Raw genomic sequence first — 18,555 nt, forward strand, 5'->3', positions numbered from 1 at the left:
GCCTAGAAAATGCAGCTGTAGACCCATGGGGCTGCCCCCTCCCCAGAACACTCAAGATGCTGGAGTTCTGTCAGACGGTTTTATTGCCACTCTAATTAGATTCCACCCTTATCCACACCCCAATTCTCAGGGGCTTGGCGAGGTCGCCCTAGCAGAGGCCCTGTTCCCACCAGAGCCTAGATACGGGATCTCTCTGAAGCATTTGGCCTTCTGGGTGCTTCGACAACTCTCTTGGTCTCCTCCGTGCTCTGGGCTGGGCTGGCAACTTAGCTATTCTTCCAGTCTTGGCCCTGGGGCCGTGGGTGTCTGGGACGGTCCAGCTACCCATGTCAGTGGGGCTTGGGGACATGGCCGTCCACGTAGAAGTTCCTCGTGATCTTGGGCAGGGTGAATTCAGCCCCTTCCAACTCAGGAGTCAGTATAATCTGGCAGCCCAGCCGGGAGTTCTCCTGGAGGAGGGGGGCCATGTCCAGCATGTCGTCCTCCCTGGGCAAGAGGGGCAGCAGTTAGCAGTGGGCATGTGGGTGCAGCTGACCAGAGCCCAGAAAGCAGGAGGGGAGCACCTCTCAGGCCAGGGAGAGGCAGGCTGAAGGAGTCCAGGGGGAGTGGTCAGGGGGGTAGGGTCCCTGCCAGCAGCTGGAGAGGGGATAAAAGCTAGGTCTGCCCTCCACTGCTCCCCAGTGGATACCAGCAATGCAGAGGCTCAACAGCCAACCTGGCAGCTCCAAGCTGGGAGGGGCAGCCCTGCTCACCGCTCGTCGGGAGGAGGCAGATGGTCCAGGTGGTCCTCGCTTACGTACACATGGCAGGTGGAGCATGCCAGGGAGGCTTCACAGGCCCCTGGGGATAGCAAGTGAAGGGAGCATAGGTAAGGGGCATGGTTAGGCTGGTGCCATCCGTGAAAGACATAATGCACAAGCCCTTTGTTTCACCACGTGCCTCTCATCTCCTGGGCCTGCACACCGTGTGCACCCTCCACCCTGTCATTTACTCAGCTAGCTGTTCCCGAGCTGCAGGCAGGTTTTGCAAAAGGATATGACTCTTCAGCAGGCTGAGGACCAGTCTGGGTACATGGAACCATTAACGAACATGGACTTGAAGTCAGTGTAACTGAGAGGGGAAAGGCCAAGCAGGTTCCCTGTAGCCTGAGTCCTAGCTGTGACTCTTGTCATTGTGCTGGGCAAATGTGTTCCCCCTCCCTTCTGCTGCTGAAGGAGGGACTGGTTCACTCTGCACCTAGTGCAGCAGGGGAAGGAGTCAAGGAATAAAGGTTGAAAGATGAAGAAGCTGGGGTTTTGATTGCCCCTGGAAACACTCCCAGCCTTCTGACTGATGACAGACCATTTGGGGATAATGTCCCTCCTGTACTAAAACCTTCCAAAGGGTTTTCAAAGCCAGAATAAAATCCAATCTTCTCCACTCAGTCCTGGTGATCCTCCTATTCATTCACTCACTCCATATCAGCCACATCAGCCCCCTTGCTCAACTCCAACATCACAGGACTTTTACACTTGCTATACCCTTGGCCTAGAGTGTTCTTTTCTCCACTATTTCCATGGCCAGGTCTTGTCTTTGGTGACTCAATTGTCTTCCAAGTCTCCCATCTCCTGTTTCTTGTCCTACCCCCTGCCTTGTTAACTTATTAATTTCTGTACAGCATTTATCACAGATATCATCTTAGCCTCTGGGTTTACCTGTCCCCCATCCACCTGCCCTGAGCCTGGCATGTTGTAGATGCTCAAGAGACACCTGTTATAAGTGAATGATGGGGCAGAATTTGGCTTTTTCTTCCAGACATGTCGGACAATTAGGGTGGAGCTGCAAGGCACCCTCCTGACCCAGTAGAATCTCCCTGTCTCCTGGGGAGAAACTTGGTGTTGAAACTCCACGTAGTCCCTGGCATCTCTTCCTCGGCCCTGTCTTCTACCTCATTAGCAGCCTCATCCTTTGAGATAGAGATAATCTAATATAAATGTTCCCAATTAGTCACCGCACACTAACCACGTGCCAGGTATTAAGCACTATACATGATAGCTGTTTAATCTTCCATATCAACCCAGAAAGATGGAACTAAATTATTCCATTTTATAGATGAGAAAATAGGCCCAGAGATGCTAAGTACCTTGCTCAGGTCACACAGCAGTAAGAGGCAAAATTTGAACACAGGTCACTTGCCTCTAAAACTCATGGTCCAATCTCTGTCCTGAACTACCAGCCACTGGATTCCAGACCAAAATTTGAGGCAGGCCTGCCACGAACACCCCCAACATCTCCATCCCCTCTAATGATTAAATCAGACTCCCTGTTACATTCACACAATAAATAACCCTTTACATTTTTTTTTCAGACCACTGTTTTCATTTGCTGATGATATAATTGTAAATCTACTACCTATTAGGTTGAAATTGGTGTGAAATGACAGGGGCCTTATCTATTTTGTACATTGCTGCCTGGCACACAGTAGGTGTTCAATATTCATAGAAGAACAGCACAGATTAGTAATTAAAATAGTCTGGGTTGAATCTAATTTTGCCACTTCACTTTGGACCAGGTCTACATAACGTAGGGCTCAATTTCTTCACCTGTAAAATGAGACAAACTCCTCTACTGCATAAAATTGTCATGGAGAGCCAGTTAGTTAATATGTGTTAACATGTTTAAAGTAATGCCTGCTATCATTACCTTTCCTTCACCAAAAACTGATTTAATACCTGTTGCATCTAAATACCACGATGAGCAACAGATACATGTGAACATGGCAAACATAGTTTCTGATCTCATTCTGGGGAGGGATGACAAAGAAGGAAAACAGTGAGAAGAGCTATGAGGACAATAAAACACACTAATATGACAGAGACACTGGGGCATGGGGACTTTAACTTGGTTGAGGGGGATTAGATTGCCAGGAAGATGACATTTACATTGAGACTCGAGGATGAGAATAAACCAGATCTCTTGGGAAATCACTTCAGATGCAGGGAGTAGCAAATGTAAACCTCTGAGGCAGAAATGAATTTGGTGATTTGAGGAATAGCAAGACAGACAGTGTGGCTAGAATCGAGGAAGGAAGGAGAACAATACAACCTCCCATAGGGCAGGAGTTTTAGCAACCTCAGGTTAAATGCTCAATAAACAAATGCTGAGGGAATGAAAGTTAAGAGCTGGGCAGAGGATGAGGCAGTGGTGAGAAGTCTGGATTTTAGTCCATGATTGGTGAGAGGCCTTGGGAGAGTTAAGCTGTGGACAGACACATCTGATTTGTGAGTGGTTTTGTCCTTGTGTTTGTTTGTTTTGTTTGTTTTGTTTTAAACGAATGATAAGGGCCTCCCACCTTCCAGGTCCATCCCATGGCGCTGGGCCAGGTGGAGAACATTGTCCCCGACTCTGCCGCTCACAGGAATCCGTTGGCCTGACCGGTCTACGAACACCACGTTCACCCTGGGGACAAATGTAGGCGGAAGCCGAAATGGATAATGGCCCGCGCGTCAGGTGGAATCAAGGGTTAGGAAGTCGGGCTTGGGCTTAACGGACAAGGAAACAATGCGAAGGAGAGGGGGACCCAAGGATCGAGCATCAGAGCAAGGTGGGAACCATAGGAACCTCGTGGGATGAGGAATGGGGGACTTGGCCCCCCCTCCACTCACACGTCCCCGGGCTGATCCGGACCGCTGGCGTCTTCCTCTCCCGCCGGGTGCGAGCCTGGAAAACACGGTTGAGTGAGCGGACGCGCCGAGCCCAGCCGGCATTCGACGGGTTAACGCTGCTCCACCCCGTTCTCCCAAAGCGCGGCGGGTACCTGTCGCCCGGAATTTTCTGGCTGTCGCTGGCGCCGCAGCCTCCCCGGATCCCAAAAAGCTCCCGTGCCGGCTCCACCAAGTGCCCCGCGCCACCCGTAGTAAGAACCCGGCATTCACGCCGCCCCGGGCCACGGAGGCCGCCATGACAGGCATCACGTGACCCAGGGACTGGGCATGCGCCGTGGGGCACAAACGCAGAGAGAGACCATGATTGCCTCTATATAAGAGCTGACGGATGCTTGGGTCTTGACTCCAGACTTGGTCTGTGGGCGAGTGGAGCGTAGCAGGCTCGAGCACACCAAGACCTGCAAGGGCATCCCAGACCACCCATCCAGGCCCACTGTTTGTCCCAAGAAACAGCCAGCTGTACTTTCTTTAAAACCATTTACTTACAAACTTTAATTCAGCAAAGGTCTGTGTGAGAGGACTGGGGAAGAGAAACCCCCTGAAGTGGATGTGGACCCCTAGAGTGAAGAGAGGGAAGCTGGTGGTCCAGCTGGCCAGGGGCAGGGGCAGAGCTTATCTGCATGGAGTTGTTGGATTCCCACTGGGCCCAAGGGAGGCTGGCTCCTGGGATCTGGCCTGGGGATGGAGTCAGCAGAGGCTCAGTACGATGCACAGTGCCCCATTCCCACAGACAGCAGGAGGACTGGTTTAAGCTGGCAGAGAAAGCCGGTCTCTGCACCTCAGCCTGGGCGGAAGGGATGGTGGGGGTTGGCTTGCCAACCCAATCCCCAGGGCAGAGCCGTTTGGTCCTGAGTCAAGCTTCCAGAGCTCGGCATCTGAGAGGCTCTGGCCATGGGGCCCAGCTTTAAGGCATCAGATGGTGAGGGGACTGTGGGAGAGAGCAGGGGACCCAGTGCTGGAGTACAGGTCAGAGTGTGCAAGCAAAGGGAGGAGAGAGCCATGTCTGCAGCAGACATGGGAGAAAGAGGAACAGGCTTAGCTGTTTCAAACTGATGTGTGGAATGGAGGCCCAGACATACTGGACCTGGTAGGAATGAGAGCTAGGGGTCATCCTGGATTGCTTAAAAAATAATAAAAATTAGAAAAGGAAACAAATCGTCAATCGTCAAAGTTAAAAAAGGGGGACAGTCTCTGATCCTCACGGGAGGTCAGGGAAACCTCCAAGGCACTCAAAAGGCCAAGAAACAGGAGCGACGAGGCAGGAGAGAATCCCAGAGAGGCAGATGCAGGCAGACATGGAAGGGGAGAGAGGGGCCCCAGCCTGCTCTCTCCTTCTTAAGGCTGCAGGGTTTCCATGCCGGGAGCAGGCCCAAGATGCAAAGTGGCCCTGAAACTCCCCCACACTCATTGGGCTCCGGCTGGGTTGGTCAGCAAAGTCTTTCAGAGATTTTTCTATTTCCGGAAAAAAAAAAAAAAAAAAACAACCCACTAAACAAAACACCAGAAAACCCAAAAGCCATTCGGTGCAGGCCCTGGAGCATCTCTGGCACTGGCCCCTTAGAAAATCCTCTTGCGTTTCAGGTAGGAATCTGCGTAGTGGCCGCCAAGGCCCTGGGAGTGCTGGCCCACATAGCTGCCTTCTGGGCTGGGCTCTGGTGAGGGCAGCAGGTGGGCAAAGCTGCGTTTCTGGCCACCCAGTGGGGTCTGGAGAAAGAGGGAGGGACAGCGGGTCAGGGGCCACCCAAGGGCCACTGTTCCCTAGCCCTATGTCTCCACCCCGACCTGTACCTTCAGCAGGTGGCTGTGGCCATTGGGCCCAGGGCCGAGGCCTAGGAGCCCTTCTCCGGAGCTCAGTGGGGAAGAACTGACCGCCTGGGAGAAATGGGAGAGAGGTGGGATGGGAAAGGAATATCCCCCCCAAGCAAAGGCAGATTTCAGGTTCAAATCCTACCTCTGCTGCTTACTAGCCATGACACTGGGGGCAGATTACTTCCTCATTCTGAGACAGTTTTTTCATCTGTCACCTGGGGCTAATACCACCCACACTCTGAGCTGCTGGGAAAGGAAGCAGAGGTCCACAAAGCTAGGCAGCACCAGGTGCGAGACACACAGGTGGGGGAGGATGGCCTATTTCAGCTCAGCCCTGAGCAAAGCTGACCCCTGGCGCCACCTCAGCTGTGGCTTAGGTCACAGGGTCCCCCTGCACCCTGGCTGTCCCTGGGAACCTGTGGTCAGCTGGGGAGGCGCCTCACCTTATTAAGGTGGCTCTGCTTGAGGCCAGCCTGCAGGCCGCTGGTGAAGTAGGAAGTAGGTGAGCCCGAGTAAAAGTGAGAGAGGGGTCCCCCACCGCCTCCACCACTCCGTTCGGTGAAGCCACTGGGCGGAGGAGACATCTGCAGAGAGGGGGTCGACTGAGTGATGCACACTGCTGCAGTACCCACCCCCTTTTTTAACCTTCCTCCAACAAATAAATCTGAACTTTGCCATGTGACTAGATTTGGCAAATAGCACAGTAGCATGGCAATGTAAACAGAGGTGTCTGCCCTCCCTTCTGCCTCCTGGGAACCTTGGGACCACTACCATGTGCATGAGGGCAGGCTGGCCTGCTGGAGGGTGAGCTCCATGTGGAGAAGCCACAGCCGAGGCCCTCAGCTAAGGCCCCCTCACCACTGTACTGCCTGCCAGATATATGACTAAGGCCACTGTGGACTGCTGAGCCCCAGCTGAGCTGTCAGGTGACTGCAGAGAACCACCCACCAACTGCCGTGCAGAATGGTGCAAAATAATAAAACGTTTGCTGTTCTAAGCCACAGTGGTGGAACTGCTTGTTACACAGCAAAAGCTAACTGATACACCCAGAAGGTGGGGTGGGATGGACAGGGTGGCTCTTACTTTGTGTCGGCTGGGGCCATGAGGCCCAAGGGCTGGCTCCCGTGGGTGGGAGAAGAGCCGCCGAGGTCCCACATCCTAAATCAAAGCGGGAGAAGCATGTTGGGTTGGAGTCTGCACCAACCTCACCTCCAGCTGAATTCCCCAGCACAGTTGTCATCAGGGAAGTCTGCCCCTTCCAAAAGAGGGCAAACCCTAGTGAATGGGTTTGGTCTGCTGGGTGGGGCAGTGAGACAGAATGTGCCCTGCCCCAGGCGGTGGCTGCACCTCAGACCCAAGATGACTGCTATGAAGGCATGTGGCCACAGTTGGGCCAGGTGTTTGGGTTTTCAAGGCAAGCCGGGCATCTGCGTTGTGCGAACGCTTACGGTGTTTATATGTTGGCATTAGCGTTTATTTCAGTTATTTTTTTTATAATCCAGTGTGAGTCAAACAACACAGGTGGACTGCGGTGGTCACTCTGCAACATCTGACCTGGAAGATGTTGGAGCAGTCATAGAAGGAGCAGTTCTCCATGGAATGAAACAGGAATCTCAGACGGGAGAAGGGAGAGAAGGGCAGGCAGATAGGGGGCTGAGCCCTGTCTCTAAAGAGAAGCAGCGAGCGATACAGCCTAAGGCCTCTTCAGAGAGAAAGGCAGACAGGAAGCAAGGTCTCATGTGCAGAGATAAACAGACAAGAGACTGAAAGACAGGGACCATGTTCTCATGTTCCCCGCTGTCTGCCTAGCACTTGGCCCGGCACAGTCAGTACTAGAAAAATATTGGTTTGGAGAATGACTTGCTCCCAGGAGACAAAGGGCCACAGCAGCTACAGGGCTGACCACAGGGTAGGCAGGTACTCACCGAGGGGTAGTCAAAGCCATAGCTATCAGGAAGCCCTGGTTCGGGGGGCAGGCGGGCGCTGGTGAGAGGGCTGAGCAGGCGGGACTTGAGTTGGAAGGCTTTGCTGCTGCCACCACCTCCAGGGGCTGGGGGGTTAGGCAGGGGGCCCTCAGCTGGGCGGCGGCTTCTCCCAGTGCCTCCCCAGCCACGGGCCTCCTTACCCGCCAGGTTGCTGGCTGGGAGCAGGCTGTGTAGGTTCAAGTAGGGGTTCAGGGGGATCCGGAAGTCCTTGGGGGGCTCCCCCAGCAGTGAGACCTGTGGTGGGAGGGCTGGATTCGTGAGGGCCCCTGACAGAGGGAAAGTCACAGGGCAGGAGGCTGGAAGGGTGCTAGGTGCAGGGTGGGGCCTTACCCCAGGGGGCGTTGGCAGAGGCCCACTGTCTTTCTGGAGGCCTCTGAGGCCAGTGCCTAGGAGCCCCACAGGGGCAGGGGGTGGAGTGAGCTGGGCTGCTGGGGGACCCAGACTCATGGTTTCCCGGTCACTCCCAGAGGGGCCAAGCAGTGGTGGCAGCAGGGGTGGTGGCTTCCCTCGGCGGGGTGGCAGCTCCGGGGGCAGAGCCCCCCCTACAGAGAGAGAAAGGTGTCAGCAGCCCAACCGTACAAGACCCTTCCTCTCAGGGTCCTCGAGCCTTTGCTTGGACCAAGTCGGCAGCTACATGCTGGGTACTGAGCAGAGCCCTCTAAGCACATCAACTACCAGTATGCTCATGAAACCCCAGCAGGTGGACACCCAATTAATAGATGGGATACTGAAGACCCATAGATGTTAGGTCACTTGCCTAAGGCCGCACAGCTGGACATTTATCACACCACGTGAGGAAAGGGGAAGCAGGAGGGGCCGAGAAAGATGATGAGGGGACAGGTCTGTGTTACCTGCAGACAGCTCCCCAAGGAGGGGGTTGGCTGGCTGGGCCCCGGGCTGGAGGGTGCCCAGGGGAGAGTCTCCCAGGATCCCAGGCTTCTGGGGACAGAGCACAATCATCTGAAGATGGGGGCAGTAGACAGGCATTGCCCAAGGTCTCGGGAGTCACAATGCCCAGCACACCCAGAGTCTAGCCCACAGCCGGTCACATGCAGACATGCAGTGTCTTCCAGTGTCTGTGACACCCTGGCCATTACCCATCCAGTCAGCCAATGGTGACTAAGGGCCTCCTGCATGTAAGGGCCCACCCAAGGCCTTGGAGAGACCCAGGGAATACAGACTTAGCATGTCAGGGCCTATCACCCCACACTGTCTGTTACTGTCAGACATACACAAAGTGATAATCAGTTCTCACTGATTATCACAGAAGCACAGTCACTGCTAGCCACACAAGGGTGCAAGCTCACAACCTCCTTTCTGTCAGTTACCATCAAACATACGCATATCACTGACTTGGCCCCAATGAATCAAACCAGACAGGGCAGTGCATGTGTGTGTGTGCATGTCTCCCTGTATATGTCTGTGTGTACACTGAAGGTGGTATGGTGTGTGTGTCTATTTGTGTGTGTGGGTGTATCTGTGTGCATTGAGAGGGTGGTGTGGTGTGGTGTGTCTATTTGTGAGTGTGTCTATTTTTGTGTCTCTATGTGTGTGTGCTGAGAGGATGGGGCTAAGACTTTCTTCCCTGGACTGAATGACTTCCTGAGCCCTGAGTACCTGCGACAGGCCAGGACCCATTTTGAGCCCCAGGGACACAGCCAGATGGTCCACAGCCCGACCAAAGGTGAACCACTGGCAGGTGCGAGTCGCGCATGAAACTTAAAGAGGCTGCAGGAGTGCGTGTGGGTGCGGAGGGAGCCTGGGGCCCACTACGGTTACCTTCTGCCCCTGGGTCTGCAGGGCCAGCTGCAGCAGCGCCGTGGACAGGGCGGGCCCATTGAGCAGCGGCATGGCCGGGGGGGCACCCAGGAGACCTGGAGGGAGACCTGGGAAATGGGCAGGGGTCCCTGGATGGAAGCAACTCCCCACCCCCCCCTCCGCCCCCGCAGTTGCACAGCCCTGGGCCTGAAGCTCAGAGAGGACAAGTGACTTGCTGGAGGAATGGCCCGAGAAGGGAGGGTCAGCTCGGGGGAAGAAGAGCCCCTCTTTCCACCACCCTGCCTCACTACAGACTGCAACGCTCCCACCTGTGACCCCTCACGGGTGACTTCCACTCTCATCCCAGCCCTTGCTCATGGGGCTCGTGTCACTGGGAGCTCAGATGAGAACAGTCTTGGAAAGGTGCCCAGTTCTGAGAGGCTGGGGACCCTGCCCGCTGCCACTTGACCTGCCTTACCCTGCTTGCCCCCCGCGTTGCCATGAAGCAGGGGGTTGAGCAGCAGCTGGAGGGAGGCAGAGGGCCCCAGGCTGTTGAGCAGCTGCAGGATGTTGGGTTCAGGCAGGAGCCCTTTGCCCCGATTGAGAGCCTGAGGAGAGAAATGGAGGGTGGCTCAGAGCCCTGCCTGGCCAGAAGTGGGGCGTCATTGCTCCCTACTGATCCCAGAGCCTGGCTAGTGCCCACCAGGGGCCCTGATTTCTTGAGAGAGGAGGCCCAGGCCCCTTACTCCCTCATCCCCACCCCCCAGGCATGCACTCACTGTGGCCTGGGCAGCGATGAGCGCAGCCAGCATGCTGCGACCAGGGGGCCCTGGGGCGCAGAAGGAGACACGCAGGTGGCTGCCTCCCAGGGCCAAGCCGTCCGCCCACTGCTGTGCCTCTTCAGCCATCTCAGCCGTCTCATACTCTAGCACGGCGAAGCCCTTCAGCTGCCCATCCTGGCCGTACGCTAGCTGGGGTGGGGAGGGGAAGACAGATGTGAGTGCCCAGAGGGCAGTGACCACTCTCAGAGTGACAACAGTGAACAGATGTGGATCCCGACTGTGACAGCAACCCCTCTAGAGGGGGTATATTCTGGGCCCAACAGTTCCAAGCCCTGTTCCTACATTAGCTCGCTGCATCTTCTCAGTGGCCCTGGAAGGCTGCATCCTACCCATTTTTCAGAGGGGGCAAATGAGACTTAGAGAGGTCAGCACATTCAAGGTCACACAGTTAGTGGAAGGGTGGAGCTGGGACCCACCTCACAACTCCCTTGGACCTCATGCCAACACCACTTTGGGACTCTGATTGGGATTCCCAAGCGTAGCAAAGGCACAGAGATGGGACTGGAGAACTCAGGTTGCAGGGGTGGGAGAAGGAGGGGCTGGCTGAAAAAGAGTTGGGTGGCTTTGGAGGCCATCAAATAAGGAACCTCAGGCCGTGGATACTGCAGCCATGGCTAGGAAGATATACAGCCTAGGAATGAGGCAGGTGACCTCTGAGCTCTGGTTGGAGGCTGGTAGTGAGCCATGGGAACACAGGTGTGGGAACAGAGGTGTTGTCACGGGCAGGCCGAGGAGGCTTCTCGACCACCCTTGATCATTTGGTACTTCAGACCCACAGTCTCTCCTCCAGACCCTTGGGCCAGATGTGTTCCAGGACTGAGATTTTGGAGATGAGAAGTACAGAATACCACACATGCTCTAAATTACATCTCAGTTTCCCCCAGTGGGGTCCAGGGCTCCCTGAAAATCAAACACAAATAACTCTGCAGCAAGATGCAGAGGCCACAGACGGCCCCACATCAGTTCTTTGCTGGTGAGCCTGCCACTAACTCAGGAAACAAACCTCTTGGTTTTCAGGGCACAGTGGACACTGGAATTGTGGGTGGGGGCTGTCTCAAAGCAAGCCCTTCACTGAGTCCAGATGCAGGCATTGTCAACAGGCCCATTTTGCAGATGAGAAAACTGAGACTCAGAGAGGGGAAATCTTGCATACCCAGGCCACAGAGCTGGAGCTGGGATCAAATAAGGAGAGGGTGACCCCCTTAATGGAACTGGCCACCTCAGTATGGCGATGGCTGTCCCAAGAACCAGTATCATTCCTCTGGGTTCCAAGTGATGCACGGACAGCTGTGGCGTGGTCTAGAACTAATGCAATGTCCACCCGCAGGGAACAGCAGAGAGTCCATAAAATGGAATATGGTGCATCCGTAAAAAGAATAAAAAAAAGCTCTCATGTCTCAACACAGAAAGATGCCCAAGACAAAGCGAGCGGAAAAACCAAACCAATGCAGGCATGGTAATAATTGGGTCAAGAAAAGATGAATGCAAAAAAAAAAGAAAGAGAAAAGAGGAATGCAGGAACATATACATGAACTTGTTGCAAACAGATAATAAAATCTTGCTAGAACACAGCAAACTGGCGTGAGCAGGGGCTGCAGGAAAAAGTGCTGAGGGGCTAGGAAGAAGCCTTTACCATGGAACGTGTTGAATTTCCAAACAAGATTGGACTGCCCATTCAGAAAATAAAAACAGAAAAGGCTTTTTATAACACACAGGTCTTGTGAAACCTGCTCTGAACATCTATAGCATTCATCTATTTTTAAGCAGCTTCCTAATGGAATAAAGCAGTTACGATATGTAAATTGTCCTGTAAATAAATGACAAAATGCATTAGAGTGCGTTGCTATAGGATCTTCTTGGCAGTCTCATCTTGATTATGTTAAAAATAAAGGACCCTCCAGGAGGGCAGCAAACTCCCAGCTTGGCATCCAGCCATCTTAGGAGGCAGGGGCACCCAGTTATGAGCGTGACCTTGACTCCCAGCCTACTCTAACTGGCTGGCTGACCTGGGCAGATCTCTGCATATGCCCATCCCTGGCCCTTGGTTTCCTCATTTGTAAGATGGGGCAACAATTGTACCCACCTTGGTGGTTGTGGGGATTCAATAAGATGCTCAACAGGGGCAGGGAGGCACAGCAGCTCAAAGAGGCTGTTGGCCAGGGCTCAGAACATGCTCTGAGTGCCCAGGCAGGGTGGGTGGGCTGTCTCTATCAGCTCACCTTTGGCCACGCCCCATACCAAGTCCCAGATGACATCTTCTTACAGATAAAGAGAGAGAGACTCAGAAGGGTCAAAGGGCAACCAGGGTGGCCTGGCTCCTACATAGTGGAACTGAGGCTCAAACCTCAATCTGTCTGACTTTGGAGCCCAGCCTCCAATCAAGCAGGGCGCCTAACTTAAATGGAGAAATGAACAGACTTTCACAATAACCCAACACAAAGCACTGCTAACCCCATTTCCTGATGGAGAAACTGAGGCTCAGAGAGAGAACTTATAGTTGGTTATGGCCTTGCCATCCTCAACCACCATATAAGGAGGTGGCTGCCAAGCTAATTCATCTATGTCTTGGGCCCCACCCAGGGCCTGGCATGAAGTAGGTGCAGGAGCATGAATGAACCCTGAGGGAGCAAGGAGAGGGATCCTACAGATGTCTGACTTCCCAGGCCCTAACATCTATTTATACGAGAAGGGCAGGTCCCATCCAAGACCACAGAGCTGGGGTCTGAGCGAAGTAACATCCTTCTCCAGGCTGGCCTGCGGCTTTGAAGCCAGAATGCAGTGTTCCAATCCTGGTTCTGCCATGACCTGGTTGTATGACCCTGGGGCATATCCCTTGACCCTTCTGTGCCTCAGCATCCCCATCTGAAAATGTAGATAATACCTGCCTCTAAGGCTGTTACAGGATAATGGGACTAAAGGAACTGTGTTCAGAATCCAGTAAGTGCTGAAGGAATGTCTGCCCTGGGGGTCCGGAGGCAAGAACATCTGGTGCTTTCCTTCTGAGGGCTGGATCTGGCCCAATGTGCCTGTCACAGGGCTGAGCACACATAGGGAAGTGCCTGACAAATGTAACTTGGATGAACCAGTGCTTGTCTTTATAACCAATGGGTGAGGATCAAATCCCTTCTTAAGAAGGAAACTGAGGCTCAGTCACCAAGTGATGTGCCCGGGGTCACAGGGCAGGGCTGGGACCTGGTCAAGTCTGCTTCCTGACCTGAAGGCTTACACAAACTGTGGGCTTCTCCAGAGCAGCCTCAATGCCAGACCTGGGACCTGGAACCTGGAACCTGGAACCCAGTAGTTGCTCAACGAACATCTGATGCATGCAAGGAGTGAAAGTGAATGAGGGGTGAACGAGGCTCATGCCCAGCTTTTACAAAGGCAGCCTTTCCTGCACTTCACAGGAGACTGAGGCCAGCAAGGTTAAGCCAGTCACCAGAGGGAGCACAGGAGTTCAAACACCAGTCATCTGGCCCTTGTCTGAGCTGGCATCCAGTGAACCATGTGACCTAGCAAGAACCCTATTCAAAGTGTTATTGAGGCTTTACTGAAAAGGGACCCAGAAGATTAGAGAGGGTGGGTGACTCCAAAGGTGCTCTGGGCCTGGCACCTGCTCTCCAGACCCCTACTCTGGGCATAGGCTCACCTGACAGAAGGTTGGAATGTGGACAGCTGACAGTGCCCGGCGCAGGGCGTCCACATCACTGAAGCCGGGTGGCAGACGGTCAACACAGAGGCAGCGGGAGTGGAGCAGGGCAGGCGTCAGCTGCCCCGCGTCTGTCCAGTGCACGTAGAGGGTGCGTGGGCCCAGTGGCTTGCCTAGCAGGTCCGACTTGGCGCGGGCAGCCGAGTCCTTCTTCATGTACTCAGCGAAGCCATAGCCCTTGGAGTGGCCAGTACGCTCGCTATAGACCAGGAAGCAGCGCTCCAAGCTGCCAAAGGGCCGTACCAGCTCCTCGAACTGCTGCTGCGTGAGGCTAGGAGGCAGGTTGGCCACGCAGAGCAGGGCATCCGTGGGCTGCAGCTGCACCGACAGCTCGCGCTCCCGCAGGCGGCTCTGGTGGAAGGTGCTTATGGCGGCTTCGGCCTGCTCCCCATTCAGCAGAGTCACAAAGGCTGTAGCAGGAGGGGGCGTGGATCAGCAGGAGCCCTGAGGGCCTGCCCTTCCACCCCATGGCAGTCTACCCCACCTCCCTCTAAACCATGTGTAGCCTTAGAATAATGACCAACTAGGATGTTTCAGGCCCAACTGTTGGTCAGTTGCCAGCCTTGAACAACTCGCACAGGTGACTCCTACCTCCAGGAGGCCTGTTCCCTGCCCTCACCCCTGCCCATTCACAACTCACAGCAGCACTCCCCTACCCGTGAGCTCACCTAGCCTCTTACCTACTGTGCACCTGCTTGGTGACACATAGGAACTATGTGCATAACGTGAATGACACATAGGGCAGTAGTTAAGCATGTGGTCACTGGAGCCTGGGTTTCAACTCCAGCCCGATTGGCTTTGGGGTCCCAGTTTCCCCACCTGAGAATGAGAATAACTTACTCCTCATAACCAAATGAGAATAACTTACTCCTCATAACCACCATTGTGTCAACAAGGAAATGAGTCCAGAGCAGTGACTCCCTGCCTTAGCAGAGGAGCCTGGACTTGAACCCAAGCAGGCGGACTCCAGAGCCCCGCTCTTCACCCCTTCCTCACCGCCTTTCCAGGCCTCTCACATCTAAGCCCCTACCTCAGCCTCAGTCCTGCAGCCGCTCTTGGTTTGCTCTCTCCTCAAGGGCCACAGGGAGCTTTTCAAAATGATAATCAGATTGTGCCATGCCCTTGTCCAAGGGCTTCTTACTGCAGGTGCCAGGGGAGCCTGTGTGGCCTGGCCCCATGGTCCTGCTGACCTCCTCTCCCATCTCTTGCTGCTACTTACTGGACCATGCCAGGCATATGCCCCTTGGGCCTTTGTACCTGATTTTCCCTCTTCACCTGGTTAACCCTGGCCCACCCTTCAAGCTAACTGCAAACATCACTTCCCTCTTGAAGCCTACCCTGACAGCTCTGGGCTCCCACAGCACTCTGTAGCCTCTGGTCCCATGACCACTTCACCTTCATGTCTGCAGTTGTCTGAATAACAGCCTCCTCCCCAGAGTAGACTGTCTCTGGTTGGTTCACAGCTGTGTCCTCATGGCCCAGCACATACTGATGCTCAATAAATATTTATTAAAAGGCAACATGAAAGAGTCACTTAATCTCTGGATCGATGCCTGACACATATACATATGAAATGCTCAGTATATAGTTGATCTATTGCCCCTGCCAATGTTTACTAAGCACCTACCAGGTACCAGGCACTCACAGCCTTTTGAGGTATTTTAAGGTGTTTGGCCTCATTGTCACCCCAAGCAGGTCATGCTCAATTTGCTGGTGAGAAAACTGAAGCTCAGGAAGGGTGAATCACCTGTCTATGGCCACAGAGTGAGGACAGACCATGACTCAAACCCAGATCCATTTGCCTCTAGGGCCCAAGATCTTAACTACTACCCCAACTACCAGGTAGGTCTCGAGGAGCCACCTGTCCTCACCTCCTTCTCACTCATGTTACAGATTGCAAGCAAAAGCCCTGGAAAGTTTGAATGCCCAGTACAATGCCTGGAGGGCACAGACACACACTGAGGGCCTCCCACATGGGAGGCAGGGGTGGCCAAGGATGACAAGACCTGTCCCTAGTCTCACTCAGTGCAGAAGGCAGGTGAGTGAGCCAGCAATGACAGCCCAGGGTGGTCAATGCTATGATGGGAGAGGGTGCTCAGGGAACTGTGAGCTGTGCCTGCTTTCTGGATGGAAGAAGAGATAGCTAAGAACAGTGGCAGAGGGAACAGCCTAAAAGCTTATAGGCACCCAAGGAGATGGCAAGGCTGGGCCACATCCTTGCAAGATAGTGTCAGGAGAAACGTCAAGGAGGTTTTGAGGAGAAAGAATGATCAAGGTTAGAATTAGGTTTGATCAGATTTGCAATCAGACTGATTAGATTTGATCAGCCCTGGCTGCCTGGGGGAGGGCAAGCACGGGCGTGAAATCATGGAGGCAGAGAGGCCAAAGGGAAATCATTTTGGCAGAGATGGAGGGGCACCAATTGTTCTAGGAGGCATGAAGACCAGACAGGACTGAGTGACTGGCTGGCTGGGAGGCATGGTGTGGGAAGTGGGAGAGCCCAATGCTCAGGTATCTGGCTGAGCAGACTGGAGAAGGAACATCAAGGATGTCCCATGATGGGCGCCCAGGACAAGGGAAAGACTGGGGCAACAGTCTGTCCTGTGCTGGCCTAGGGACAATGTTGGGCCCAAAGTTCAGGAGAGGAGACTGGGCCAGAACACTCCCAGGTTCGGGGACTGTCACCCCTTGCCACTAGCCCACCCCACAGCCCCACAAACCTGTCCCTTTGTATTTGTCCACAAAACAGTACTTGAGCTCATAGTCGCTGAGCAGGTCGTGCACTTCCTGCGGAGACAGAAGCCAAAGGACAGGGAGTCACCACCAGGGGCTTACGAGAACAATCCAGTGCCACATTCACTTGGACCAGTTATGAAAGTAGGTCAGTTACAAAGGAGGAAACTGAGGCTCAGATCAGTAACTTGCACAAGACCACTGAAGCCATACCTGGCAGTGGTGGTATTCAGAGTCCAACTGCAGACCCCATGCTCTTAACCAACACAACACACTCTTAGAGAGCCAGGTGGGTCCAAGTCCCAACTCTGCCATATGTCCCTAGGGAAGTTGTTTAACCTGTGTGACTCTCTGTTGGCCGGACTGACTCTTTCCAACATTACAAGTTAGGTTATTAACAAACCCATTTTCAGATGAGGAAACTGAGGCTTAGAGAAGTGAAGGAAGCTGTCGAAAGTCAGCAGCAGTAACGATGCCACCCAGGGGTACCTGACTGGGGACTCTGTGTACTTTACGCCCACATTTTGTGGTTTCATATAACTCCCAATTCCCTCTTGCCGACAGGGCTGCCTTCTTGCAAGCAAGCTGTGGGGGCAAGGCTCTGGGGCCTGCTTGTGCCAGACACACTGTGCACCCTGCAGGAGAGACAGCATGTTCTCAGCTGAGAGATGGCAGGCGCTAGGAGGATCGGCTCTAGAAACAAACCAAACCATGCTTGGTGGCACCCACCACAGATCTGTCCCCATGTCATGCCCCTCCCAACACTCTGGGACCCCACCAGCCATGTGCCCACATACAGGCAGAGTAAACCAGTGACAGATGTGCTGGTGGGCCAGAGAGCAGGAATTCTCAGCAACAGGAAGAAAGAACCCATTCCACCACTGCAGGGCAGGGCCGACCAGATGCAATCTCCTTGGGTCCAAAGAGCACTGAAAAGCCCTGTGCTATACAGGCCCCAAGAGAAGGGGACCCTTAGAGTGGGGGGTGGGGCTCCACAGGACACTGGTCCCTCTTTTCCTTCAGGTTTGTGGGCTGAGGGCAGGAGACCCCATTTTGTCAAATTAATCCTGGAGCTTTTGGGGAAGAGAGGCCCCAGGAGCTGCTACAACTTTCAGATCTATTTCTTAAGAGAAGTTAATAAACGCATGCTAAGGAAAGGCACACTCTAGCAAGCTCTGAAACTGCTGGCTATAAGGTCTCGCCACCCCATGGAACAGGAGAATGAGGAAAAATACAATCATAGCAGGGAGCAACTGGCGTCCCTATTTCCACAGTCCCAGTCTAGCTGCCCATACATAATCCCCCAATTTAGCCCAAACTGCCCGCCCCCTTTCATTCCCCGCCCACTTCAATCATTTGGTCTCGTCCAAGCCTGTGGTCGCCCCTAGCAACACCCTCCCACAGTCCAAAGTTGGTTTCTCCCTCCATCCACGCCCCCCCACAACCCGCTCTTGGTCTCTCCCAACCCCGCGTGGATCAAGACACTTCCCCCCGCGCCACGCCAGTGTTGGTGTTGCCCGGTTTCCCCCGCGCACGCGCACGATGGTATTTCCCGCCACGCTCCCACACCACCCCCCCATACCTGGTTGGTCACGTCCCCTGGGAGGCCCCGGATCAGTATCTTGCGGCGGTTACGGAACTGGCGCTCGGTGTGTTCCAGCCGTTTCCTGATCTCTTCTGGATCTAGCGGTAGCAGTTCTTCTTCGGGCGCCCGACGCTCCGCGGCATCGTCGGCTTCAGCCTCGGCCCCAGCCTCCGGGCTCAGCGGCGGCCGGTGAGTAACGGACACGTCGGCCGCCATCTTGGGAAACCCGACGCCTTCTGGGACCAGCGAGCCGGGGCGGAGCGGCATAGAGCGGCAATGAGGGCGCGTTCGCCTATTGGTCAGGATAGGCCCCGCCTCCTTCTCGACTCCCTCAGCTCATTAGCTAAAACCCAGCCCGCCTCTCAGAGTTCAAGCCCTGTCTGGGCGCCATAGCTACTTCCTCTTTCCGCTGCTGAGGTATCTCTCAAAGGAC

At 54.3% G+C, this 18,555-nt stretch overlaps 2 protein-coding genes across 14 annotated transcripts; both read right to left on the minus strand.

Moving 5' to 3' along the window:
* Positions 1–65: 65 nt before the first annotated feature.
* Positions 66–4,063, minus strand: FDX1L (ferredoxin 1 like). Its single transcript, XM_011380259.2, has 5 exons — positions 3,797–4,063; positions 3,645–3,699; positions 3,332–3,438; positions 753–840; positions 66–486 (listed from the first exon to the last, which is right to left on the minus strand). Exons 1-5 carry the CDS (start codon positions 3,948–3,950, stop codon positions 330–332), a joined length of 561 nt encoding a protein of 186 aa, XP_011378561.1. The 5' UTR covers positions 3,951–4,063; the 3' UTR covers positions 66–329.
* Positions 4,064–4,167: 104 nt separating this feature from the next.
* Positions 4,168–18,490, minus strand: RAVER1 (ribonucleoprotein, PTB binding 1). Of its 13 annotated transcripts, none has more exons than XM_023523341.1 (14): positions 18,120–18,488; positions 16,525–16,591; positions 13,745–14,214; positions 10,036–10,227; positions 9,735–9,864; positions 9,278–9,372; positions 8,350–8,437; positions 7,829–8,040; positions 7,639–7,732; positions 7,439–7,563; positions 6,597–6,671; positions 5,957–6,097; positions 5,493–5,576; positions 5,136–5,408 (listed from the first exon to the last, which is right to left on the minus strand). In XM_023523341.1, the coding sequence occupies exons 1-14, from the start codon at positions 18,387–18,389 to the stop codon at positions 5,262–5,264; spliced, it is 2,190 nt and encodes a 729-aa protein (XP_023379109.1). In that variant the 5' UTR covers positions 18,390–18,488; the 3' UTR covers positions 5,136–5,261. The 13 variants fall into 13 exon arrangements, 12 of the variants coding, with proteins under 12 accessions (XP_023379104.1, XP_023379103.1, XP_023379102.1 ...); XM_023523339.1 differs by having other exon boundaries at positions 9,278–9,384; XM_023523336.1 differs by lacking the exon at positions 5,957–6,097 and having other exon boundaries at positions 4,168–5,408; positions 6,597–6,768; positions 9,278–9,384; positions 18,120–18,490.
* Positions 18,491–18,555: the final 65 nt, after the last annotated feature.

Source organism: Pteropus vampyrus, unplaced genomic scaffold, assembly GCF_000151845.1.
Source record: "Pteropus vampyrus isolate Shadow unplaced genomic scaffold, Pvam_2.0 Scaffold391, whole genome shotgun sequence".
NCBI classification, from domain to species: Eukaryota; Metazoa; Chordata; class Mammalia; order Chiroptera; family Pteropodidae; genus Pteropus; species Pteropus vampyrus.

Excerpts from the sequence above, each read along its gene's own strand:
- RAVER1 (XM_023523331.1), bottom strand. The coding sequence starts at position 18,389 with ATGCCGCTCCGCCCCGGCTCGCTGGTCCCAGAAGGCGTCGGGTTTCCC. Across the intron at positions 10,228-13,744 it reads ACATTCCAACCTTCTGTCAG|CTAGCGTACGGCCAGGATGG; the intron begins GTGAGCCTATGC and ends TCCCCACCCCAG. Across the intron at positions 9,385-9,734 it reads CAACGCGGGGGGCAAGCAGG|GTCTCCCTCCAGGTCTCCTG; the intron begins GTAAGGCAGGTC and ends CCCATTTCCCAG.
- FDX1L (XM_011380259.2), bottom strand. The coding sequence starts at position 3,950 with ATGCCTGTCATGGCGGCCTCCGTGGCCCGGGGCGGCGTGAATGCCGGG. Across the intron at positions 3,700-3,796 it reads CAGAAAATTCCGGGCGACAG|GCTCGCACCCGGCGGGAGAG; the intron begins GTACCCGCCGCG and ends CGTGTTTTCCAG. Across the intron at positions 487-752 it reads CTGCCTCCTCCCGACGAGCG|GGAGGACGACATGCTGGACA; the intron begins GTGAGCAGGGCT and ends CCTCTTGCCCAG.